This window comes from Sparassis crispa (assembly GCF_003851025.1).
Source record: "Sparassis crispa DNA, contig_000013F, whole genome shotgun sequence".
Classification (NCBI taxonomy): Eukaryota; Fungi; Basidiomycota; class Agaricomycetes; order Polyporales; family Sparassidaceae; genus Sparassis; species Sparassis crispa.
The window spans coordinates 1,006,830-1,029,592 of NW_020939760.1; the positions used below are offsets into that span (position 1 = coordinate 1,006,830).

The 22,763-nt window shown below is 52.8% G+C and overlaps 4 protein-coding genes across 4 annotated transcripts; 2 read left to right on the plus strand and 2 right to left on the minus strand.

Moving 5' to 3' along the window:
* Positions 1 to 2,833: 2,833 nt before the first annotated feature.
* SCP_1403460 (predicted protein) lies at positions 2,834 to 4,290 on the minus strand (the record flags this gene model as incomplete). The annotated part of the gene is made up of 8 exons (XM_027764050.1): positions 2,834 to 3,200; positions 3,253 to 3,293; positions 3,353 to 3,420; positions 3,480 to 3,499; positions 3,556 to 3,664; positions 3,735 to 3,813; positions 3,863 to 4,018; positions 4,081 to 4,290. The coding sequence occupies 8 exons, from the start codon at positions 4,288 to 4,290 to the stop codon at positions 2,834 to 2,836; spliced, it is 1,050 nt and encodes a 349-aa protein (XP_027619851.1).
* Positions 4,291 to 6,873: 2,583 nt separating this feature from the next.
* SCP_1403470 (hypothetical protein) lies at positions 6,874 to 7,482 on the plus strand (the record flags this gene model as incomplete). Its single annotated transcript, XM_027764051.1, has 1 exon — positions 6,874 to 7,482. The coding sequence occupies one exon, from the start codon at positions 6,874 to 6,876 to the stop codon at positions 7,480 to 7,482; it is 609 nt and encodes a 202-aa protein (XP_027619852.1).
* A 7,892-nt stretch (positions 7,483 to 15,374) lies between these two features.
* SCP_1403480 (hypothetical protein) lies at positions 15,375 to 15,869 on the minus strand (the record flags this gene model as incomplete). The annotated part of the gene is made up of 4 exons (XM_027764052.1): positions 15,375 to 15,438; positions 15,491 to 15,586; positions 15,639 to 15,755; positions 15,811 to 15,869. The coding sequence occupies 4 exons, from the start codon at positions 15,867 to 15,869 to the stop codon at positions 15,375 to 15,377; spliced, it is 336 nt and encodes a 111-aa protein (XP_027619853.1).
* Positions 15,870 to 21,333: 5,464 nt separating this feature from the next.
* Positions 21,334 to 22,046, plus strand: SCP_1403490 (hypothetical protein; the record flags this gene model as incomplete). Its single annotated transcript, XM_027764053.1, has 3 exons — positions 21,334 to 21,834; positions 21,930 to 21,945; positions 21,997 to 22,046. 3 exons carry the CDS (start codon positions 21,334 to 21,336, stop codon positions 22,044 to 22,046), a joined length of 567 nt encoding a protein of 188 aa, XP_027619854.1.
* Between the last annotated feature and the right edge of the window lie 717 nt (positions 22,047 to 22,763).

Genomic DNA, 22,763 nt, shown 5'->3' on the forward strand with positions numbered 1-22,763 from the left:
GTGCAGATAAATCTTCTTTTTCACATTGTTCTGCGCGTCAAGGTACCTGTGCTGTACGTTTATTGGCTTCCGCAGATACATTTCATTTTATACGAAGATGTTCTCGTCATCAGCGTCCTATATATGTACATGTCTTCACATCGTTTCTTCACGACTTCGGCAGTTCGGCTGGCCCCTTTGCACCGTTCTCCCATTCCATGTGTCTCGGCCTCGGAGTGCTGCCGTATTCCATCTGGTGCTGCAGACGCTCTCCCACATGATGCGGATATGCTCTGGAGCGACACAGTAAGAGCAGGAACAAGGGAGTAAAGAAATTTGACTTACAATCTGATCATCAAGGGAGAGTTGGCCCGGATTGATGATGTCGAGCTTGTACTTCAAAGCGGTCTCGTTGCAGCCTTCACTGCACCTTTGTGTTGACGGTCAGCACCTCAGTGGTGTCCACAGATTGGGCAGGAGACCTACCTTGGGTTGAGTCCGTGCAAGGTTCGCACTTGCTGTGGGCGCCAGAGTGCGATTGCATCTAAGAAGCAAGAATGTCAGTTACTAAGAGCGATCCCACAGCACCACGAAACTTACAAGGGTCATGAATGAGCCCAGGAACACTCCATGAAATTAATATAAGTGCGGTTTCGCGACGGAGTGGAAATTTGCCTACCATAGTGTCAGAGTTCATTATGTATGGACGACATTACCTTAGAGCCCGTGGTCCCGGTGTCCGACTCGGAGTCGCTCATTTCACTCGTCCGTCTCAGTGGTCGATACCACAGTCCCTGCCAAGTTAGTATCGTCATTGTTCATCCTCCTGGCACTGGCTGAGCTTCGTGGGTCAGTTGAGCTCACTGCTGCCAGTTGATTCATTACCTAGTACTGTCCTCTATGACTCTGTGCCGCCACGGCGACATTCACCATCCGCCGCCTTGCCACACTTACCAACCGTACTTTACACCTCCGGCTCTCCATTCAACCAATTGCTGTCCATGCCCTGTATTTCTCTGTACCGGAGAGTACCCAGAATTGCAGGACTGCAGTGCACGGCATGCCCAGCAGGAACGAGGATGGCCGTCTCAACAGTAGTGATGCGAAATGCGGTCAATGAGATGACAGCAGTGCAAACTTCAGTCACAACATGGTCAGGTATTAGTATGCACTAGTCACTCTGAGGTGGATACTGAACTTTAGCTGCGCTAAATGCGCTAAACGCGCTGAGTGCGCGTGCACGCTGCCTTCGTCGCTGTATCCCGTGTCCTCCCCGACTTCATCACACATATGTTGGTGCAACTACACAAATCTTTTGCGCGCCAGCCTAGCTAGACAATTTTCGGGCCCGCAGAGGCTGGAGGAACGTAAGTTATTGACATCGGGACCGGGAGACCATGTTGGCAGAACCAGAGTGAGCGCCATATTCATTTCTCGTCTTCCATTGCTGTGCTTAGCTAAGTGGTTCGTTATGCAAGAGCCATCCCGCAACGTGTGACAGGATCGGCTCAGATGGATAGCTGGTGAATCTCCACATCCGATCCTCGGTTATTGCGTCATATATGCGTAGATGGCTGGCCACACCTGTCTCAAGAAATTCGGCAGCCTCTGGATGCCCCAAACAAATAATCCTATATGCATAGACAGGGATCATACTCTGGATCATCTTCCTCCGGGTCGGCATATTGGCTGTTAAGGCGAGGCGACCGTTTGGTAGAGAATGTGGACCGGACCTCCATCTCCACGACTCCCATATTGAGAGTTACAGCGATACACGGAAGGCTGGTGACACAGTTAGGAAGCTCGTCTGAGAGCTGAGGTATCTAGTGGGCCAGATCACGCAGGAAATGTCTCCATGACCATCAATCCCCCGAACGCTGCAGAAGGCATAATGGTGTGACTGCAACTGGCTTATATAGTTGAGTGTTTTATATCCATGTTTTTTTTCGAGGAGTGGCAAGGTCTCTAGTGAGTGCGCTTGCATAATACCGCTTGCACAGCTTTTTAATTCTCAATCTTCTCTCGGTCCTTTGGGATGGGGTCGACACAATGTCGAGCACGAGGTTCTCTCGAGCTAATCCGGCTATCGTGTTACTTTGGTCTATAACCTGTATTTCACTAACGCAAGTGCCATCTCGGCTGTGCCGACTACTCAGCCATTCCCTCAGGTAAAATCTGCGTTCGAGGTTGAACTTCGGGTGCTTCTAGGTGACCGGACGTTTCTGCCCGAACGCGGTCACCTCGGTTTCGGTCTCCCTCACCTGCATCCTATCCGCGCAAACGTGTTACATGATTTCGGTCCCAGTGGAACGATTCCTTCGGCCAAGTTAGTACTCTATCCGAAGGGCAGTGACCGACAACTCCGCCAGGCCTACAGTAATCTCTATTTGAGGATATTCCCTCGAGGTATCTACAAAGATCAAATTGAAGAGCTCTCTGCTCTGCGACCATTTCGTCGAGTCGTTCGGGGATGATGGTCGTTTTTCCGCGTGAAGGAGGGAGGAAACTTGCTAAACGCTCCCCGGGTTCAGAACTGCACCATACAAGTCATACTATGTCTTCCCCTCTCCGCTGCCCACACAGAAACCTATTCGAAGCCGCGCTGTGCTCGGACAAAGGAACGGCTCTAGCATAAAAGCCCGCCCTCGCGAGCAGTTCCCTCTCCTCTCCCGCTGCCACAGACACACCCCGGCCAGCGCGACACGCTGAAGGTGGGGCTAGTGGATGCACGCCAGCCCAACGCAGGCCCGACGCTCGACTTGACGCCTCTCCAGGGGCTGTTCCAAAGTTCCCGAAGCCGAAGCACCATCCAGCACCAAGACGGGTGAGACTACACGCCAAGTCATAGTTTATGTCAACAGAGGCTACAGACAACCATATTCCCCTTCCCATTGCCTCGTTCGTCACTGCAAGGGCACTCTCCGCAAACCGAATCCACCCCCCGGCGTGCCGCTCGATCCCTACTCCCTCGTTGCCGAGGACACGGACTCTGGCGACCCGCTGCACACGCAGAACAAAACATTATACCTCCAGGACATGCTCGCAGGAGAAGCACGCAGGGCACGTGGTGAGCCTGCTCCTGCGAATGCATCGCGTAGCCCATACCAACGCGGATGTTGATGAGCATAAAGGTGATGCCAGACAGCGGCGACATCATGTCGGCGACAGTGTACACATTCAACCTGAGTTCGTAGAGTACCATAGCGACGATCATCAATGCCCTGTGCGAGATGTCAACAGATAGGCATCTGCGAACGAGGGAGCAAACCATACACATCGAAGGCGGCACTTTCGATGAAGACAGACAATGTCCACTAGGAATTCGCATCAGCGACAGAAGAATCTCGATAGCTGAACGAAGAAATGAGCGCACCAACATGCAGGTGCCAACAACGGGCTTTGACCTGTGACTGACACGCCATAGGCGCCAAACAATCAGCACTTGAAACGGGCAGACTTATCAACACGATGACGGAAAATATTGGAGACAGGAACCTGACCACAACAGTACAAGTTGGTGCTATATTGTTGGACATCAGTTTCCAGTGAATCATTTATATATTTACCGACACATACCATAGACTGCAGACGTAATCTATTGTGACCCACCGTCCAATGCTGGCACCAAATACATTCTGACCCATGTGATAGTGTGCATACTGGTAAACAACGATCACGTAACATGCTGACGAAGGGCAGAAATTGTGAGGCGATACGTTAGTGTGAATGACATTTTGCAACGGCGTTGGACTCACCGACATTGACGACAAATGAACAAACAGGGATAATCATGATATAGTTGTTGTGCTTCCAGATGACCCAAAGGCGGTATACCTAGATCACTCCAGAAGCAGGATCAGAACAACAACAGATGATTGCTTACAATCACAGCATCCTCGATCGTCATCGTCGAGACGAAAAACACTAACTCTATAACTGCCGTCACTGCACCCACATCCATGTAGAACTCAAGCGGAGATGCACCACCGTCAAAGTACACGAAGGCCCTAAACGAGCGGTATACGAGGAGTATCCAGTGCTTTTCCCGGGTTTTTTTTTCAGTTCCACATGTAAGTAGGAGTTTGGGATGGAAAGACTGACCCCAGTAACAGTGATGAAGAGCAATATTCCGGCGATGAATAAAGGCGTCTTGTAGATAGGCTTGGGCCGCGATGATCCAACATTCAGCCAAGCTTGACGCCGTACCATGAGGTATGAGGATGTGCAGAAGAAGATAAGGAATATCCCGTAGAAGAGCGATACCAGTGGCACAGATGCGAGGTTGGCAGAGATGAGGGGAATGTCATCCATTGTGTGACGAGCCAAACGGAAGGCTAGACGGTGTTCTGCAGCGGATTCAGTGCCCCCGATTTATATAAGGTACAGGCATCGAGTGACGCACCGCCTTGTGGGACTCTTCTTCGGTTCAAACCTAGCACGTTTGAATACTCAATGCAGTGGTCTTATTTGTCATGGAAAAGGAGAGTGGCAGTTCGACGGAGATGGTATGCTGATATACTCTGTGCTCTTAAGCTCGAAAGATGCGAGAAGTACGGAGAACTGCGGGGTCGATACCATAACGACGTACAAGCAGCAATTTCAACGACATTTGTATGTTGAGCTACGCTGTTATTATGCCTTGCCACTGCTTAGATGGATCTCGTCCAATGAACGAGAGTCGTCGAACCTCAGATACCGGATCGAAATGTAGTAGTAGCATATGGGCACTCACTTTGGAACGTTTGCATCCAGCAGATGAAATAATACGAAACCACACCACAATCTCTATCATGTCTGAGATGTCTAATCACTGCCTTCTGCGGTCAGAACTTGCTAGCGATTCAGCCACTGATTATTCGATTGGAACAAAAGCGGATGACCTCGCGGAAGGCATCTACCTCCAGGCTTGTGACGCTGGAACAACGGAAACTAGCGAGGTTGAGCCGCACAACAGGTCAGGAACACCAGACTCACTGTAATCTTGTGTGTACATGTTCCTTATGTTCACGCATAAGTTCGAGTCGCTGATGTGTCGACGCACAGTGGCGGCGTTGCAGTTGTTCAGGGTGAGAAAACGAACCGCACGGCAGACGATAGCGAAAAGGTTCAGAAGTACCAAGCAAGTGCTCTGCTAGCTCGGTTTTCGAGGTGATTCATCGACATCTGCACTCCGAGCCGCAAACTTCTCCTTATTGTATTCTACCATTAGCGGATCGTACGCACTGGTACTCGCAGTAGCATGTCGTGGAAGAGGGGAGTAAGGCAGTTCGAACACGGCTTGGACACTGCAGGACAAGGAGAGTGTGGCGTCGATCGCGCATTGTCATCTTTGTGTCAGCGAGACCAAAGAGTCTACGTTTATGCACGTATGAATTCACCTACACCCCGTGCAAGGTGGAAAATTGCACAGTAGCTTACATCATACGGGTTTCCACGCCACGCATCGCCGCAAAGGGAGCATGCACCATGCGGACGAACTAAATCGCGCCGCCAACGTGAGATCTAGCCATCGTCTCCGATACACAAAATAACCTGCGCTCCTTTGTGAGAACCTGGCCATGGCCTAAGCTATAACCATTCGATAATTGCACACGAGACTCTTTGCAGGAAGGTGCCTCGGTCAAGGAGATCGCATCGATTGCAATCCGACGATACTAATAAAGTCCGTCAGCGATCCGAGTCTGCAACGAACGACAAGGACTACCCATTTCACAGATCGATGTGACATGATTAATGTGGCGGTCGCGGTCAGAAAGAGAGCTAAGTCATTGGTGCACGATGGTCGTCCGCTAGAGCTAGTCAGAAAAAAACTCTTGAACATCGAGAGGATAAGCAGGATCATGCTGTAGCGACGTTGAAGGTCCAGATGAGATTGACAAGCAGGATGAGCAGAGCCTATGCCGACAGAGTTCGCAGATCTAAATCTTACACATGACGTCACGCGCTATGCTGTCGGGGAACAATGGACACCGGAAACGTGCATATTATCATAGAGCACCTTCAAAGACAAACATACCCACTTGAACTAACATTATCTCATACCAGTTACATTGTGACCTCCTCCTCCCGCCACCATCAGTCTCCCGCGCCGCCCAGCGGCACTCTTTACAACAAAGGAATGGCAACAGCACAAAAACCCGTCGTCTGCGAATTTAATATCCCCCCCCCCACACCTCCAGAGAGCCAGCAGTACTCATAACACAGGAGGATGCTGTGTCAACAGCGTCATAGACCTAGTCTAGTTTTTAACGCGGGGGGCTTATCGGTAGGTCCCCAATTTCGTTCGGAGCTTGGACTTGCAGGGAAGGAATTGCGTGACCGATCAACTCGCCTGCAAGAGAATGAGTCGGAGCTGGAAATAAGAGAACAAGCGCTCGCCGCAAGCTCACGGTGCGCAGATACTACATACTCCAGGGAAGCGGTCGTTGTTTCATTCGAGATATCTCAGTCAAATGGCATGCCTTTTAAGCTGTAGGAGACAAGCAAAAGAAGCACATCTAAATGGTAACAAGAGAAGTAACTACTGAGGATGGGTTGTGAAAGTTCTGGCTTGAACTTGGACAATGTCACATCCCAATAATTTTGTTCCGCCTTCTAGCATAAGACTGTTGAAGAAATCCAGAAGACTAATTGGGAGTCACTCTGGCTACCACTACCATGGTTGTAAACAGTGTGGCGTATTGATATCCCCCACCTAAATACAGTACTAGTGGATTTAGCCATTCTGAGGGCCCTGAGGCATAGATTTTCAGAAAATACATCCAGTCTACAGACAGTACATAACAGGAGAACACCCTGTGTACCAGAGAGCTATGAGGATGCAGCAGAAATGCGAGACTTGCATGGGTAGATGAGAACGCGTTTTGACGCGTCGCATGCACGTGATTTGCGGAGATGAAAATATCCAACCTACCGATAAGGACCACCTTATTGATAACAGACGCCAGACATGGATATCCTGAGGAACGAAGGTTGAAGCAGAGTGTCAGTCTGCCTTTGGGAGACTACATAGACCCGATTATCCCCTCCGGCTGCCTCTGCACGCGCGAAGATGCGCACCTCGTTGACCGAGGAAGCTTCTTCTTACCTCCGCCCGTGCATGACTGCTGTCGTCACTCTCCCCGCACAGCCCGACCTGGACGCAGACTTCGCAACCGTGCGCTCAACGTCGAGTCGGGATGGACAGCCATTTACACCGCCCTTCCACCCCATCATCTATCCCACCAGCATCTTCCCTATGTGCAGGAGGAGACGCTCGCGCCCCTCGGCGCATCGTCAGAGGATATGGAGCACCGAGTCGAACAAGCCAAGCTAGGTCTTCGTTACCATCAGCGCCGCACATCTACGCCATTAGATGCGCGGGCGGTGCACCTCACGATCGTGGGCAATGACACCCGCACGAAGCACCGAGACGGCCGACGACATTCTCCCCATCTGCGCTGCACACACGCTGCTACCCCGTGGATAGGAAGAACCGGAAGTGCGCACTTCCGTGCGTCGTGAGAGGGCGCGGAGTGCCCGAGTCGAACAGCCCCAGCTAGGTCCTCGTCATCGTCTTCGTTGTCGCCGCGCGCATCTACCCTATTAGATGCACCGCGTGTAGGCGACAACGCCCGTGCGAAACGCGAGGCACGACGGCGGTCGATGAGGTGCTCTCCACGAGGCACCGCCCATCCATCTACCAGCTAGCCAGTGTCATTGATCTCAATGAATAAATCGGCGTGCACCGCTGCCGTTCAGGTGGGAATCGACGGTGGCACCTATGCTCTCCCAAGTGAGGTCTCTTGCCCCACTCAGGTGCCGCTACTCCGCTCGGGCTCTGGATTACGCGGGCGATGCGATAGCCAGATGCTCCGAATATGTTGTTGATGGACACAGGCTCGGGCTGCAAGTGTACGCAGTATAGCGTAGCCATCCATGACATGGCAGAGGTGCGCTAGCGACTCGGGGTGGACTCCGGAGCGCTACGCACCTGGCCGCACAGAAGGTGGAGAGGTTGTCGAGGTAATAATGCCGCACCCAAGCGTCACCAATGTCGGGTCGGTGTGAACCTCAAGGGGAGGTGAGGTGGGTATGAACCGTCGTACTGGCACTTGCTAATATAGAAATCCCGGGGGAGCTATTCCTGGGCTGGAGGTGCTGCGAGGAGATCGTGGTGCGGGCAGGGCCTATTTATATGTAGAGAAGGATGGGGAGTGGTAGGAGCTCGGCGGATGATGCATGGACTAGGGGTATGGAGAGAAACAATGCAGGCCCAAGGAGGTGAGCGGCGTTGATCGTACACTACGATCCTCGTGCTTTGTGTCGGACGAACAAGCGAAGCCTAGTATGCGCATATGAATGTAGGAATGTAGGGATGAATGAATATATGCACCTGCCATGACAACAATAGCGCCAAAGATGACTAGCTATAGTTAAATTGTCACTGCAGAGGCGTTTGGCTGTTCCATAGTGGAGAGATCCAACGAGACAAGAGCCGCCTTCCACGTTAACTTACTCTCCGGTAAGTTCAGAGAAATGGACTGGATAAGAGCGGCGCCACCTCCGAGTCCGGAGTCCGACATTGCGTAGGTACATGATCCCATAGGAATCTGAGTTTAAAAATGAATGCTGGACGCGTCGGGAGTCATCGCGCGTCCATATAATCTGAGCCAAGTTTTCAGCGAAATGGCGCAGCAAAAATTCTGCAGAGAGCATTCTGTAGAGAGCCTGAGCACCTTTGACGTTCACTAGCAAACTGACGACAAAGTATTTATCAGCAACCAGAAATACCAGATGCAAATACATGTATTCCTGCTCCAATGGAAGGGATGGTGCACCGTGTCTGACCCCCGGGACTAAACGCACGCGAAGGCAAGCTTGCATCGCTGAGACTATCAGGCAGAGCCGCAGCCGCAAAAAAAACACTCACACGGCCGATACAATCCCAACAACCATCCACGTTCGATCCCACCACACCCACTGAGGCTGACATCGTACCACCCGCAACGAGAGCATCCGGGACCTCTACGCTCACCACGCCTATATTCGCCTCGCGCCAGACCAACAGTGGGAGCACGACACGTAGTTAGGTACTTAATACATGCCCACGTGTCAGGATCCTGTAAGCACGAGCACACGGGCATTAGAAAAACGGTCGGACATCCCACAAGAAGTAGTAAAGGCATCCTAGGAAGAATAGACCATTACCCGCGGTGCACTAGAGAATAGGTGGAGCACGCCTGTGATGTGCGAGAGCACGTGAAGATGCAAAGCGAAGTTTACAACAGTAAGTCATAGCCCGAAGAGCCCTAGATGAAAGCGTATGCTAGATAGTCAATCGAGGACTACTGTAGCAGAATATGCGCCGACCTACCGATCATCAGCGATCATAAGTAAGTCGATCTCGACGAAAGGCAAACTGGAAATGAACGAACTTGGCAGTTGTAACATGACTATAGATAAGCCGGTAAATCTTAAGTATCAGTGGTATAGCAGGTCCCAGCCAACGTCCACGGCTCGACGTTCGACGATGGGTGAGAAGATCGTGTTGCGAGGAAATATCGACTCGGAAAGTTCGCCGCACTGAGATATAGAACTACAAGCACAAGAGAGAGCTGATCACCGTGGATGGGCCGATAGCTGACAATATTATGCATTGATCATCGCTGAAGAAAAGCTAGCGACATACTAAGGTGCACTTGAAGGATTTCAAAATGACACGGCGGCTGCGTAGACGCCGACGACATGACACAGATCCAAATCTTGCGCATGATGCCACTGACAAAGCACGACCGACATAGCATAGCATAACAAGAACCGCTCATATATGCACCATACAAGTCATACTATGTCCTCCCCGCGGCCCATCAAACTCTCACCTCAAACCCACGCCGCGCTCTAGCTAGGACAAAGGAACCGCTTTAGGACAAAAGAACAGCTCCACCACACAAGCCGGCCCTGCGAGCGGTCCAAATTTCCACAGACACTCCCCAGCCAGCACTCCACTCCTACTGCTAATCACACAAAGGGAAGGAACATCCACACGCCGAAGGTCGGGCTAGTTGCTCAACTTGCCGCCTCTCCCTGTCTTGTCCTCCATCACTCGGACTACCAGCCCGACCTCGATGCACGTCCATGCAACCCGAAGCCGACGTCCTGGGGACCACTTGGGGTATCGTAATTTGGAATCGGCTTTGACGATGTAGGCCCTGGATTGGCTAGTATGCACAAACATACACCTCTAGTCGAGGTATTCACAAAGCCAAATCCAGGACGTTCGTCGAGCGGGGTTCCATTCCACGAGACCGACGAGCAGCGAGCGGCGAGAGCAATTGCAAGTGCATCCCTTCGGTGCATCGGCTCGACCGCGCGGTGTACCTCCCAGTCGGCACCTCACCGTCCTTCCAACCACATCCCCGGAAATATGACACCCTATCCGGTTTCGTCGATCCCAGGCACGCACGCAAGCGCATCCGCTCGAACCGGCTCAGCGCGCGGTGTGCACTACAGCTCGACGCGGAGTCCCAGATACGCTCCGCGTCCAATTGGCGGTACTTGTGCAGCGATGAATGCCAATGCGATAACTCGACTCCCCCGCCAGAGGATTCGAATCGTCTAGTGGTACCTGAAGATCCCGTCCGCGCCTAATTGCGGTCCCATGAGGAGTTCTTCATCCCAGTTCTGACCAGGCCTTCGACGTCCTATGTAGCTATATGGACTTGGACGATTTCATCAGAGCGGACGTGTTGACAGACGAGGGGCAGCCACCATGGGAGACCACTTTCTACCGGGGGGTACGCCGCCTCGAACGTGATGCGCCACGTTCGTGCCATCTCACGCTTTTGGGCATGGGCAATAACGGTGCCCTCGCCCAAAGTGGTGTCGGGACTAGCATGGGTGGGCGCGCTTCCCAGTCGCGTATTGTGCCCGAGTGACCAGTGACGGGCGTGAACGAGAGCTGTGAGAATGGGCATAGGCAGTAATGGTGCCCTCGATCGAAGCGGCATCCAGTATCGGGACTAAGACGGATAGCGCTCGACAAACTTCGCCCAGTTCTCATCCACAGAACGAAGGCAAGAGTGGTCGAAAACAGTGGGCCATGTTTGAATACGACCACCGAGTCGGGAAGATCTGCGATTGTGACCGTCATTCGGATGAAAGGAGGCGAGAGCCTCCACGTCCGAATGCCAGCGTGCAACCAGCGATGGTAACTCCGGAGCAAACGTGCACGCTCCCCGGTCGCGTATACACGTATTGTGTACGGGTGACCGGTTACGGGGGTGGATGAGTGGTGGGATTCGAGCTGGGGCATTCTGCAGCTGCTTTTTGGATGGGATGTGCTGGGAGATGAGACGAGGATGTGCTGGGCTCCCTCTTTTATGCTGCTTATGAGGACAATGCAGGCTCGGGAAGGACAAGGGTAGAAGGGTTGAGCGGTGTTGATCGCGCGCCATTGTCCTAGTGTCATGCAGCATATGTATATATGAATATATGAACGTACGCACCATGGAACGAGAACACATTGAGTATATTGAAAAAGGCTGGCTGCATCATCGCCGCCGGCGGAGAAGGCCCCTTGTTCATGGCCCATCGCAATATACAATCTATCCCTCATTCCCAGACTAAGAATAAAACAGAGTACGATGCCAGAAATTCACAAGTCTACCTCCGAGTGCAAGGACCGAATACCCGGAGAACCCTAAAAAGAAAGACCGCAGAAGGACAGATCTAGCCGGGCATTCAGTAAGATGTCGTCGCCAGCAGTACACGCCGAACGTCGAGCAGGCGCCGATCCAACCACGAGCGAATGTTGCACCAGGATATTCCTGAGCCCCGAGTCTACCATCCAAGTCTGTGTACCCAGAGCCGCACACCATGCTCGACCCCGTAGCCTGAGAATTCAAAACGAAAGACCGCGCCATTGGAGCAACGCCAAATCCAGCCGGGCGACAGCAGGGTTTACGAAGTCCCAAGTAGAATAACACCCCCAGCGCCGAGCAAGCATCGTAAAGTCCGAGATCAACCTTGAGGGAATGTTGTACAAGAGGACCGGGAGGCCATGCATGACACGCACGGCGTCTTCCAGCTACCAGAAAGCCCAAGCACACTGGCAGATACTCGACAATGAACCAAGCGTAGCAGAGTACTGGAGACCATAAACTCAAGCCCACAATGGCCTTGTTGTCGCGACAGCTTGAACCGAAGTCGAAACTACAGATCTGCAAATCTGAAACCACTCAGTGCTTATTACTCGCATTGCAGAGTACATAACAGAACAAAATACATACAAGAGCACAGACTCTCGCAGCACGACTCACGGCCAGCGCCTCCACTCTGCCCCGGGTATCTCCGCCCTTCACCAGCCCTGCAGTCAAAGCACGACCAACAATCTGGCACCTGATCCACGCACATGTTTCAGAATAAGCAAAAGCACCCAATGACAGACGTAGACAAGCAATCGAACGTCCAACAAGCAGCAGTAAAAGCATCCCAGGAAGAATAAACCAACGACGGCGGAGTGGAGAGCTGTAACAGCAGAAGAAAACACACAAAGCGCACACCTGCTTGTAGAATATTATACTGCCGCGCGCCCACGAGTGAGAGCCCAATGTGACGTGGCAAGACTTCGCCCGCGCGCAATAGAGGCGAAGGCTGGCACATTGGGCAGACGCAATTTCCAAGAGTTCACTTACAGTCTAGTAAAGAGCCCCAGAAGAAAGCACAGAAGTCCATAAATCCACGTGAGATTTAAATGACGGTATAGGCACGTCAATATCGATGCAAGTAGACACGATGGCGGACTGTAGACTTGTTGTAATCTGGCTCGCAGCTTGACGGTAGGTGGAGACAAGAAATGATATGGAGAGTTCAGTCGATCATGGCGGAAACCCAGAATACCAGTCATAGTATGAGTATCATAGAGATCTCCAGATGACGAATCGATAGGAAGACAGAAGGATGAGATTCGGCAGACGCCGATGCTGCAGTGCAGATCCAGATCTTACGCATGACGTCCTATGACGTCGCACGATCAAATGATCCATAACGCACACGATGCATGACCGTAGTAAGAAACAATTGGACAAGTACCATACAAGTCATACTTTGTCCTCCCCGCTGCTCACCAGTCTCCTTCTCAAAGACGAAGCCCGCCGTCCGCCACCCAGCGGCGCTTGCCTGGACGTCTCGGACAAAGGAACGGCTCCTGCACAAAAGCCCTCTCTGAACGATCACTTCACCACCTCCTCTGGTCCCTCATATGCAGCCTAGCCACTCTCCTCTTCAAGCACTACTGCTATACGGTGCGCCGACATGGAAGTCCCAGCACCTGGCAAGCTGAAGGTGGCACGGGCTTCGGGTTTCACACAACCTGACCCAATGCCAGCGCAGGTAACGTAAAACCCATATTATCCCATCCATCGTCCGGAATCTATAACGGGCCCGACCTTGATACAGACTACGCAACCGCCTTCTACATCCAATCATCCGGGAGGTGGGGAAACGGTCATCCTGGCCCGCCAGCCCTTCCAGCGATGTTCCCGCATGTAGGAATCATATCCGCGTTCGTTCATCCAGGAGGACGGCTTGAGCCATTCGAGCGCGCGGTGTCCGACAGACCGGGCGGAGCACGCCCGCCGAGATTCAGCCAACCTGCGACCATTTCCAGGATGTCTGCGTCAGTGCTGAAGAAGGCTGTTTGTCCAGCCGGAGCTTGCATGCATGCACCAGAGCCAGGCTGCATGTCTTCGGTGCACCCGGCCATCCTCCGCACGTAGGATTCGTCTACTGGTGACAGGAGTGAGATGCAGCGGAAGGCAAGGGCGTTTGGCTCTAGAGGGCGGTGTACCTCGACACAGGTCCTCGATGCGCGGCGGACAGCTCCCTCTCCATACTGCACTCGCGCACAACCTCAGTCCATACACACTACCCGCGGACATCTCAGCCTTGCTCTACTACCTGGAACGCGTAGCCTCTCCCGATTAAACTGCCAATCCATACTCCGATGGTGGTTCCACCGGCGGTGCACGCGCGGTGCGAACGTGATGCGCGTTTGTTCCCTATTCCACAGCATCGGTGCCGGACTGACACGGCGGCACCGGCGTCGTAGTTCCCTGTTGCATATTAAAGTTCTGCACAGGTGACCGGGTACGGTTACGAGCGAGCCTTTAGGTGTGAACGGTGAGAGCGGGCAGAGCGGCGAGCACGGTGTGGGCTCGTTTCGGAATCCCAGCAAGTTCTCCATCCAAGGACGAGGATCAAGACACGGCGTGGCTCGTCCCTCCGCGTCGGCCACTGCAGAGAAGTCTAGGAATGGCGTGCACGGCCATTGCTAAGCATCGGGGAAGCATGCCCGGATGTCAGTTCGGTGTGGGACTTGAACCCTCCCGGGCGGGCACGTCCGAGCCGTAGTTCGCAATGGGCGTGTTTTTGAAGAATGGGTCCAGACGACGTGTCGGCTGGAGGTGAGAGCGAGAGCCGGGGGTCGCTATTTCCTGGCTTGGGCTGTGAGATGAAGAGCGGAAAGACAAGCCGCTTTTATACCTAGCGGGTGTGGAAGAGCCGGCTGTGGAAGGGAGGGAGAACGGGAACAACATCAGCAAAACCCAACTTTTTCTTACAGAGCTATTTTGACTTTTCGGTCTTACAACCCTTATTTAAGGCAATAAGTCTTCAAATAAGTGTCCATAAGTCTGATTTCAGACACTCGTGTAATATGCATTAGGCCCCTTTTTGACCTTATACCCTTAAATAAGGATCATAAGTCCATTTAAGTCATTTAAGTACCCTTTTAAGTAAAAGTTGGGTTTTGCTGATGAATGCATGCTCGGATGGAACGGACGTGCGGATAACGCAGGCCGGATTCGCATTCGGATGAGGACGAGCGGCGTTGATCGCCTTATTGTCCTGGGTTAGTCCTGCTATATATATGCGTATGTAAATCTATAGAAATATGAATCATGAACGGAGAACGAGTTACTATATACCAAGCAAGTGGCAATGAGAATTGCCTTGCGAAACATACGGAGATCCTAATTCTCCGCGCAGAGAGAGATTTATCTGCACATCGTGGATGATTCAACCTTGGTAAAATGGCGAGTAGCACTGAAGACAAGCCGCGAGCTAGGAAGACAAAATACATGGTATAACTTCCAGGTAACGAATCAACGTTTCAACCCCAAGTCAGAAAAATCGGGGTATTCGGCCAGTGTTCTACACCAAAACTTAAGTCCTTCAATGCGCGCGGCATCTGCAATCTACCTGAGTTCTCAGACTCCAGTCAATCACAGCTCGTCACCACTCCACAGACTCATAGCATGCGCGAAAGAGAACTCCTCAGCATATCCAACAATTCGCCACAGTTGTTAACTAATCATACATTCAGCCCAATATACGACCATGCAAAACCCTACACATCAGTTCTGCTCATCGATTTCCGCGGCGCAATCGAAGCCGCACCCCAAGGACCCGTCGTCGTCACTAACCATGAATGAGACCTAATGCAACCAAATCATTCCTGACGATTGCTCACCGGGAGTGCGGCTGGTTGTTGCTGGTGCTGGTGCTGCCAATGACGTCGCGAACTCCCTCCTCCAAAAAATCGCCGCCGGAATAAGCATCGTTGACACTAACCATGAATGAGACCTAATGAAACTAAATCATTCCTGACGATTGCTCACCGGGAGTGCAGCCGGTTGTTGCTGTTGCTCTCGATGCCACTGACGTCCAGAGCATCCCTGCGCCAATCGGGGCCGGAGGGCCTAGGCTCAAAGGCGTCGGCCGGCGTAGGGGAAGCACTGAACGAGAATCATCAAAGGCTGTACAGTGGAACAAATATGAAGATAGACTCACGCGACGAACACAGGAATAACGACAGAAGCGGCTATGGCAAGAAAGGCGGAAGAACGCATGTTGATTCAGAACTCGAGCAAAGTACTTAGGTCGCGAAATCGACGGGTGATCCTGAAGAAACAATTAATTAACGACTGTTGTATCCAAAGCGAAGGGAGCAAGCCAAGCGAGAACCGAAATCTCGTTAAAATACAAAGATCCATTACAAATCCAAGACAAGAACTCACTATCCAGTACTTGAACTTGGAAGTTGATCTCGAAAAAAACTGAGGAACTGGAAAGTAGCTGTTCCGTGAGCTCCTTTTATATGTGCTACCCTACAGACGCCTTGTTGAATTCGAAACGTGCAAGGTGAGGTCGAAACAAGGCGCATGCTCGCGAATCACTGTGTGAATATACTGCAAACGCCGATCGGCGAAAACATATTTGACCACACACCTCATACGGCAAATCAGCTTCAATTCGGCCGTTCGCAGAGTTCAGCAACTCGCCTGGTAAGTGCGTTGACTCGCGAGTTCGGTGGAGTTGAGAGAGACATGTTACAGGATGATGCCACGCGCTCTTCGGACCAAAGCCATGATATGGTGCACAGGTTGGCACGTATTGTCAGCGCAATCACTGAAGCACAGACAAGCAGATTCCGAGCACTGAGAAACAGGAAGACCGAACGGAATACTGCTCCATCAATGCTGTGCGTCGTATACTAGAGAAATAATGAACCGACGGCAGACAACGTGAGTCGCCAAACCACCCACGAACTAGCAGTGTCGATGAGAGCAGCACGGGTACACAGGGCACCCAGATAGGGCTAACGGATCGTACCAGGCGAACGCGAGCTGAAGTGACTCCTCCCGCTATATTCTTTCCTTTCCTGTCGGACGTCGCGGTTGGTCGATGATATCTGCATGATTTACAATGTAAAACAGGATCAACGAACCAACGAAGCCCTGAGAAACAAGGAGACCGAAGGGGGATACAGCTCCATCAATGAGTTGCATGCATAGTAGAGAAGTGATGGTAGAGGTCAGGAGTCGACAAAGGATCCACCAGAAGTATCAGGATCGGTGAGAACAAGACGCTGATCGCCCAAATGGGCCTGGAGGATCGAAGCAGGCGGACCGTGAGCTGGAGTGACTCCCTCTGCAAGATTGATTTCGTTCCATCTGGACGTCGGGATTGGTAGCTATTATCCTGTGACATGTTATGCGTGTAGATTCATGAGGTAGAAGTGCAACGAACGCATGAACAAACTAGCGCCCCATCCGACGCCAGAGACCCGAAATATCACCTTGAACAATGCCGCATGCACACCGCTTCCATACATGCGTCCAACAGAGGTTGGGCGGGTGCCGACATTATGACGCCTGATCGCCGAGTGCGTCCAGTATGTAAATACATCCAGAATACGATATATAAGCTTGACTCGTGGTCAGCACGTTACCTGAGAGCGAGGAAATCGCAGACGTACGATATTAGCAGTAAAGGGCCGTAAAATAACAGACTCTCTCAGAAGGAGGCACACCTCGCGAAGGGGTGAAACAGGGCCCAAAAATTGAGAGAGCAGCAGACCCGATGTAGTCTGAATCCAGTCGCCCGGGTGCGAACGCCGCGAAGTGCGCTGAAGGACGACACCACCGTGTTACCGGAGAGCGAGGAAATCGCAGACGTACGATGCTGGCACAAAACGGCAGTAAAATAACAGACGACCTCGCGAAGAGGCAAAGAAGATCCGAAAAATTCACAGAGCAGCAGACCCGACGTAGTCTGAATTCAGTTGCCCGCCATGCGAGCGCCGTGAAGTGCACCGAAGGACGACCAAAAGACGAAATATCGTCTACCCAACTTGCGCCCATGCCTGTCTTGCCTCGTACATCTTGTCCACCTACGGATCCTGCCTCCACGACGACGCAGAAGGCGGCTGGCCGTGCGCCGCCGGTTTCACCCCACGCAGCACGCAATGAGGTTTCAAAGGGTTGAACACGCCTCAATATGCGCATCCAGTATGGATACCGGCATTCACGCGCCCTAACATGTCGTAATCTCTAGGTGAGACCGCTGCCACGGTCATAATGAACACAATCCATCCAACACGGATGGGGAAACTCGCTTACAAACCAACTGTCTGCAATGCTACTGTTCTGCGCAGGCGCACAGAAGACAATACAGGAATCCAGCGCCCGATAATGGAGTATTCCAGTTGCTCGGCGCGCACTATCGATTTTTCGACGGATATCTGTGAACGACCGATGTGCATGAGGCGCACGGCTCGCGACCGTGGCCAGCGGCACTCAGTGAGCGCATCGAAGGCACACCACCATGCTCGGTGTCCATTTCGGCAAGACTCGTGCGGACGAGAAGACCGGGACAGAAAGCCCCCGGCCGTGTCACACAGGACACAGGACGATGCCGGTAGCGATTCGATTATGGGGAGTTGGTTGTGGTGCCGCCCATTCCTACGACGTATCCCAAGCACGGCCGGTCCGCCCTCAGAGTAGCTCAGAGTCGCCTGAGCGTCGCGTCTCTGCGCATAGGTAGAGGCGGGGGAGGTTGCTGGTGCGTCGTTCGACTGTTGCTCCCGGACCCTGCTAGAGTGAGTCGAGAGGAACTTGAATGCTCAGACTGAGCCCGCTCGTGAATGTGGACGACGTCGAGATGATCCCCGCGGGACGAGCATCGCGGTCGCAGGTCTGCTGCCGCGAGCATCAGGTGATAAATCACAATACTGTGGCGTGGGACTTTCACAATCGCGACCACGTGGTAAACGCGTCGACGTCGCGGTGTCCCCTCGACTTCGTATCATTCGTATCCTGGCCTGCATCCCTACAGTCTGCCCTGCGCATCGCAGATAAAACCTTCCACTACATTAACTTAGTTCACCATTCAAGCTTCAAGACTGGGTACTTTCTGTTATCAGCATCCGCAGTCCGACGTTTATTTTCACATGCGGCTACGGTCTGGCTATTAGCACCCCTCCTTGGCCCAATCTCTCGTCTGAAAATTCCAGCAGGTACATCGTCTGCAGTAGAGACCTCCGATTTCTCACCGATATCATTACCAGGGAAGCACAGCCATGGCGATTTCCCCCCATGTGTGGAGCCGTATACCTCTACATCGTGGTACAGACGTCTACGAGTGAGCACTATCTGCATGCTCCGCCTGTCCCAACTGACCCTCGCGAGATCGAGCATCATAGTCACAGGCAAGCGAGGCCTCTAATCGTTCTAGAGCCCGGGCACCACCTTGCAACAGACACTCCTCCACCATCGCATGTCCCTATCAATATGATCTGAGCGAAATCGGTCCTCGTTCACCATCCAGGCTGCAAATTTGTCTCGACGCTGTACACACACCGTCTATGGGTCCGATACCGACTCACCGCGAAACCGAAACGAGTTACGGGAGCCTATATATCGACCACGCACCCGTGTCTCACTGAACGTCCGTGGAATATCTGGCACATACTGACCCCGAGATGATCATGATGGACGCATCCTCAACGACGCATCGACCCTATCATGACCGTGGAGCTCAAAGGAAGAGTGCGCGCTGCCGGATTTTCTGGCGTGCTCCGTGGACATGGCGGCCAGACGCGGTTTGTACTTAACGTTATGTTATGCAGGGCGATGCCCTTCAAGCTTCATCGCGCGACGTCGTCGTGTACGCACAAGATTCTGACGACACTGGCTCTGCGGTATTCCGCTTGCAGTTGTGAGCAACTCCGGTGTGTCTTTTCGTCAGTGGGACATTGCTGCCGTTCAAGTAAGTGATAATTACTTGTCTTACAGCTGAGATTATTTGTACGATCTCGAGTTGGTATTGGTCGGGCAGCGAGTTTCGATACATGTGGGATGGATGTTGAGGAGCTTTAAGTCTCGGATGCGAAGATTCTGGGTGTTGTCATTTTCACGTCGAGACCACTACACATAAATAATTCGACACTAACCTTCGTAGAAAGGAAACCAAAGGGAAACCACATCGTCCGAGTCACCCGTGCTGGCGTCTTTTCACACGCCATCACGTGCATCCAGCAAAACTTTTATTATCTCCCTGCTCTCCCTCCTCTAATTCTTCACCACCACAGCAGACCCATAGCCGCGACGCTCGCCCCGCGCAGGACATTCGACCTTCGACGTCCATCCTCGCGAGCGGGCAAGGTCTGAGCATTCAATCCCTCTCGATCGACTCTAGCAGGGTCCGACAACTCATCATCGAGCGACGCACCAGCAACACGTCCCGGGGCCCGCCAATGCTCGAAGACACGTCACGTCACCCATAGCGGACGCAGAGGGCATAGCGGACGCAGAGGGTTCAGCGGGCACGGGTTTTGGGAACACGTCGCAGGGATCGGGCGTCGCGCACACACGTCCCAGCGTCCCAGCGCTATCGGCCCGTACCCTCGCAGGTAAGTAACTAGCGCGGGCAGCGCACGCATTCTCTTAGGATCGTACAGCTGTGTCACCCGGAGGCGTAACATTCCGGAGCTGACGATCACCCCGGCCGAAAGGGGACAGACGTGTTGTAGGAGCGGCGCCCTTACGGGGCTCGGCGCGCCCTGGCCAGGGTAACCCGAGCCCGATGCGCTGCAGCGCGGCCCGCCCACGGTTTCCGTGGGCACGCTGTCCCGTCGTGACAATCCGTGCGTCGGCGCCACCTGTATTGGGGGCGCAGGCGCGGGACAAGGTCCGCACCCAGAGGGGAGGACGCGCCGAACGCGTGCGCGTCCGCGTGCGGCGCACTTGCTTGACAGGTGACGCTGCGCACCCCGGGGGCCACGCAACCCGAAGTGCGAGAGCGCGTGAGGGAGAATTGCACCCGCCGCACAAAGCCGTGGCTGAGCGGGGGCGGAAGTCTGCTACTTACCAGCACGGTGTGCGGCGGGGGTCGGCGTGGTGTAATGCCGCGCCTGGTGCTAGACGGAGGCTGGGGGGATTTACGGGTACGAGGCGCACGGGCGCAGTTTGGTTTATGGTTAGGGGGCGGTGTGTGTGTGGTGTCCTTTAGCGCACTTCGCGGCGCACGGGAAGTTCTTTTCCAGCGTAACTCGATTCAGACTACACTGGGTCTGCTGTGAAATTTTTGGATTTTTTGGGTCTCCTTTGGGAGGCTTGGTTTTTGGATGTTGGAGAATGTGTGCTGGTGAGTCTCCTGGTGTGTTGCGTGTTGGCGATGCTGACACGTCATTGATCAGGAAGTCTTGCATATTTCATTAAGCTTGTTCGTCGGTGGCGATGAGTGCAACGTCGAGTTGTGTTGTTCGGTGACCTGGGGGCACGCTCAGTGTGCACTTGTTCTGTCGATATGTTATTTCTGCCTGCTGCAATCACATTCCGTGTCTGATCCTTCTCTAATCTCTTCCACTGCCTTTTTGTGTGTCGAACATTTTTTTATGTCGCCCTGAGCGGACGTTTTTCTGTGTCCAGCATTGCCTGGTCGGTCGGTAAGCAGCACATGGTCCTGCTCTTCGGACGATACGCATTAAAGCAAGTGCCTAATAGATGATCGGCTGGTCATCGAGACCTCTGCATGAAGGATGCGTTCCACCCCACACGCGACGTCACTGCGTCTTCGTTTGGCCTTGAGCCGCACTACTCGGACGTGGTCCCACTTTTGCGCTCCAGGGCCCTAGAGCGCGGATTAGGTCCTCCGCGCCTCCTTGGACCAGTCAGTATGAGGCGGCGGGGTGTGGTTTACGGGGTGGTGTGTGGGCGGTTGTCCTTCGGTGCACTTAGCGGCGCTTTGTTTTTTTTCGAGCGTAGCTCGATTCAGACTACACCGGGTCTGCTGTGGAAACCTTTCGATTTTGTTTGGTCTCTTCGTAAGCCTTGGGTTATATGTCGGTGGATCGGGCCCGATGGTAAGGTTGTCTCGCACGTCGTCGGCGCTGACACGTCATTCATCAGGAAGTCTTGCATTTTTTGTTATGCGTTTTTCGTTAAGCGTGTTCGTCGGTGGCGATGGGTGCGATGTCGAGTTGTATTGTTCGCTGATCTTGCGGCGCGCTCAGTTTGTAGTTGCTCTGTCCCAGTACGTTGTTTCCATTTGCTGTGATCATATTCTGTTGTCTGATCTTTCGCCGTAACCCCCTCCGCTGCTCCATCCTGTGTCGACCATTTCTTCAGGTGTCGCTCTGCCATGGTGAGTCGGTTGTTTGTTTGGTACGTTTTTGATCGTGACGTAGTTCATCAGATCTCGAGACGGATGCGATATCGCCTTGTATATGTGGCAACCATGTGTAGTTTTTTGGTTCAATTTTATCAGTGTGTGTTCCGCCTACTGTTATCTGCACTACGCTGTCTTCTGCACTACGCTGTCTTCTGCACTACGCTGTCTTCTGCACTCTCAATATCGCGCGTTCTGGCACCTGCACCGACCTGGCTATTTACCTCCTGCATCCTCCATAATATTGACCGGATCCTATGGTGAGTGATCGTTGTGCCTAACCTAAGATTGAACGCGGAGGCGTCGGTGCGATGGCGGTCTCCGGGAGGTCTCTGTGCATGATGCATGATGCACGATGCATCGTCGTTAGGTCGGTGAACAAAAAGGGGAAAAACGGAAAGTGTAGATCTCTTGAAGTTTAAACAGCGATCGACGACACTATCAGTTTGAGACTCGGAAGTTCGACCACAATTTACAACCCTGCATTCGCAGCGGAGTGACTGAGAAGAGTGCGGGTGCCGATTCATTCAATGAGATCTGTTGTACCGATCGCGGAAGGTAATCGTAGCAAGTTTACCGGAAGTATTTTAACCTAACAGAATTGCTCAGCCCCTGATCCTCTGCAAATCGCAAAGTCGAGCGAACAAAGGGCCCACATAGAAACAACATTCACCTGCCACTGGCAAGTACTGCCACTAGTGGGTGAGCTAGACAACGAAACCGGAGTAGAAGACACGTAGAAGGAAACACTAGTACTTCGTTCAGCGTGCCTATCATGATGGAGTCCGTTCCCC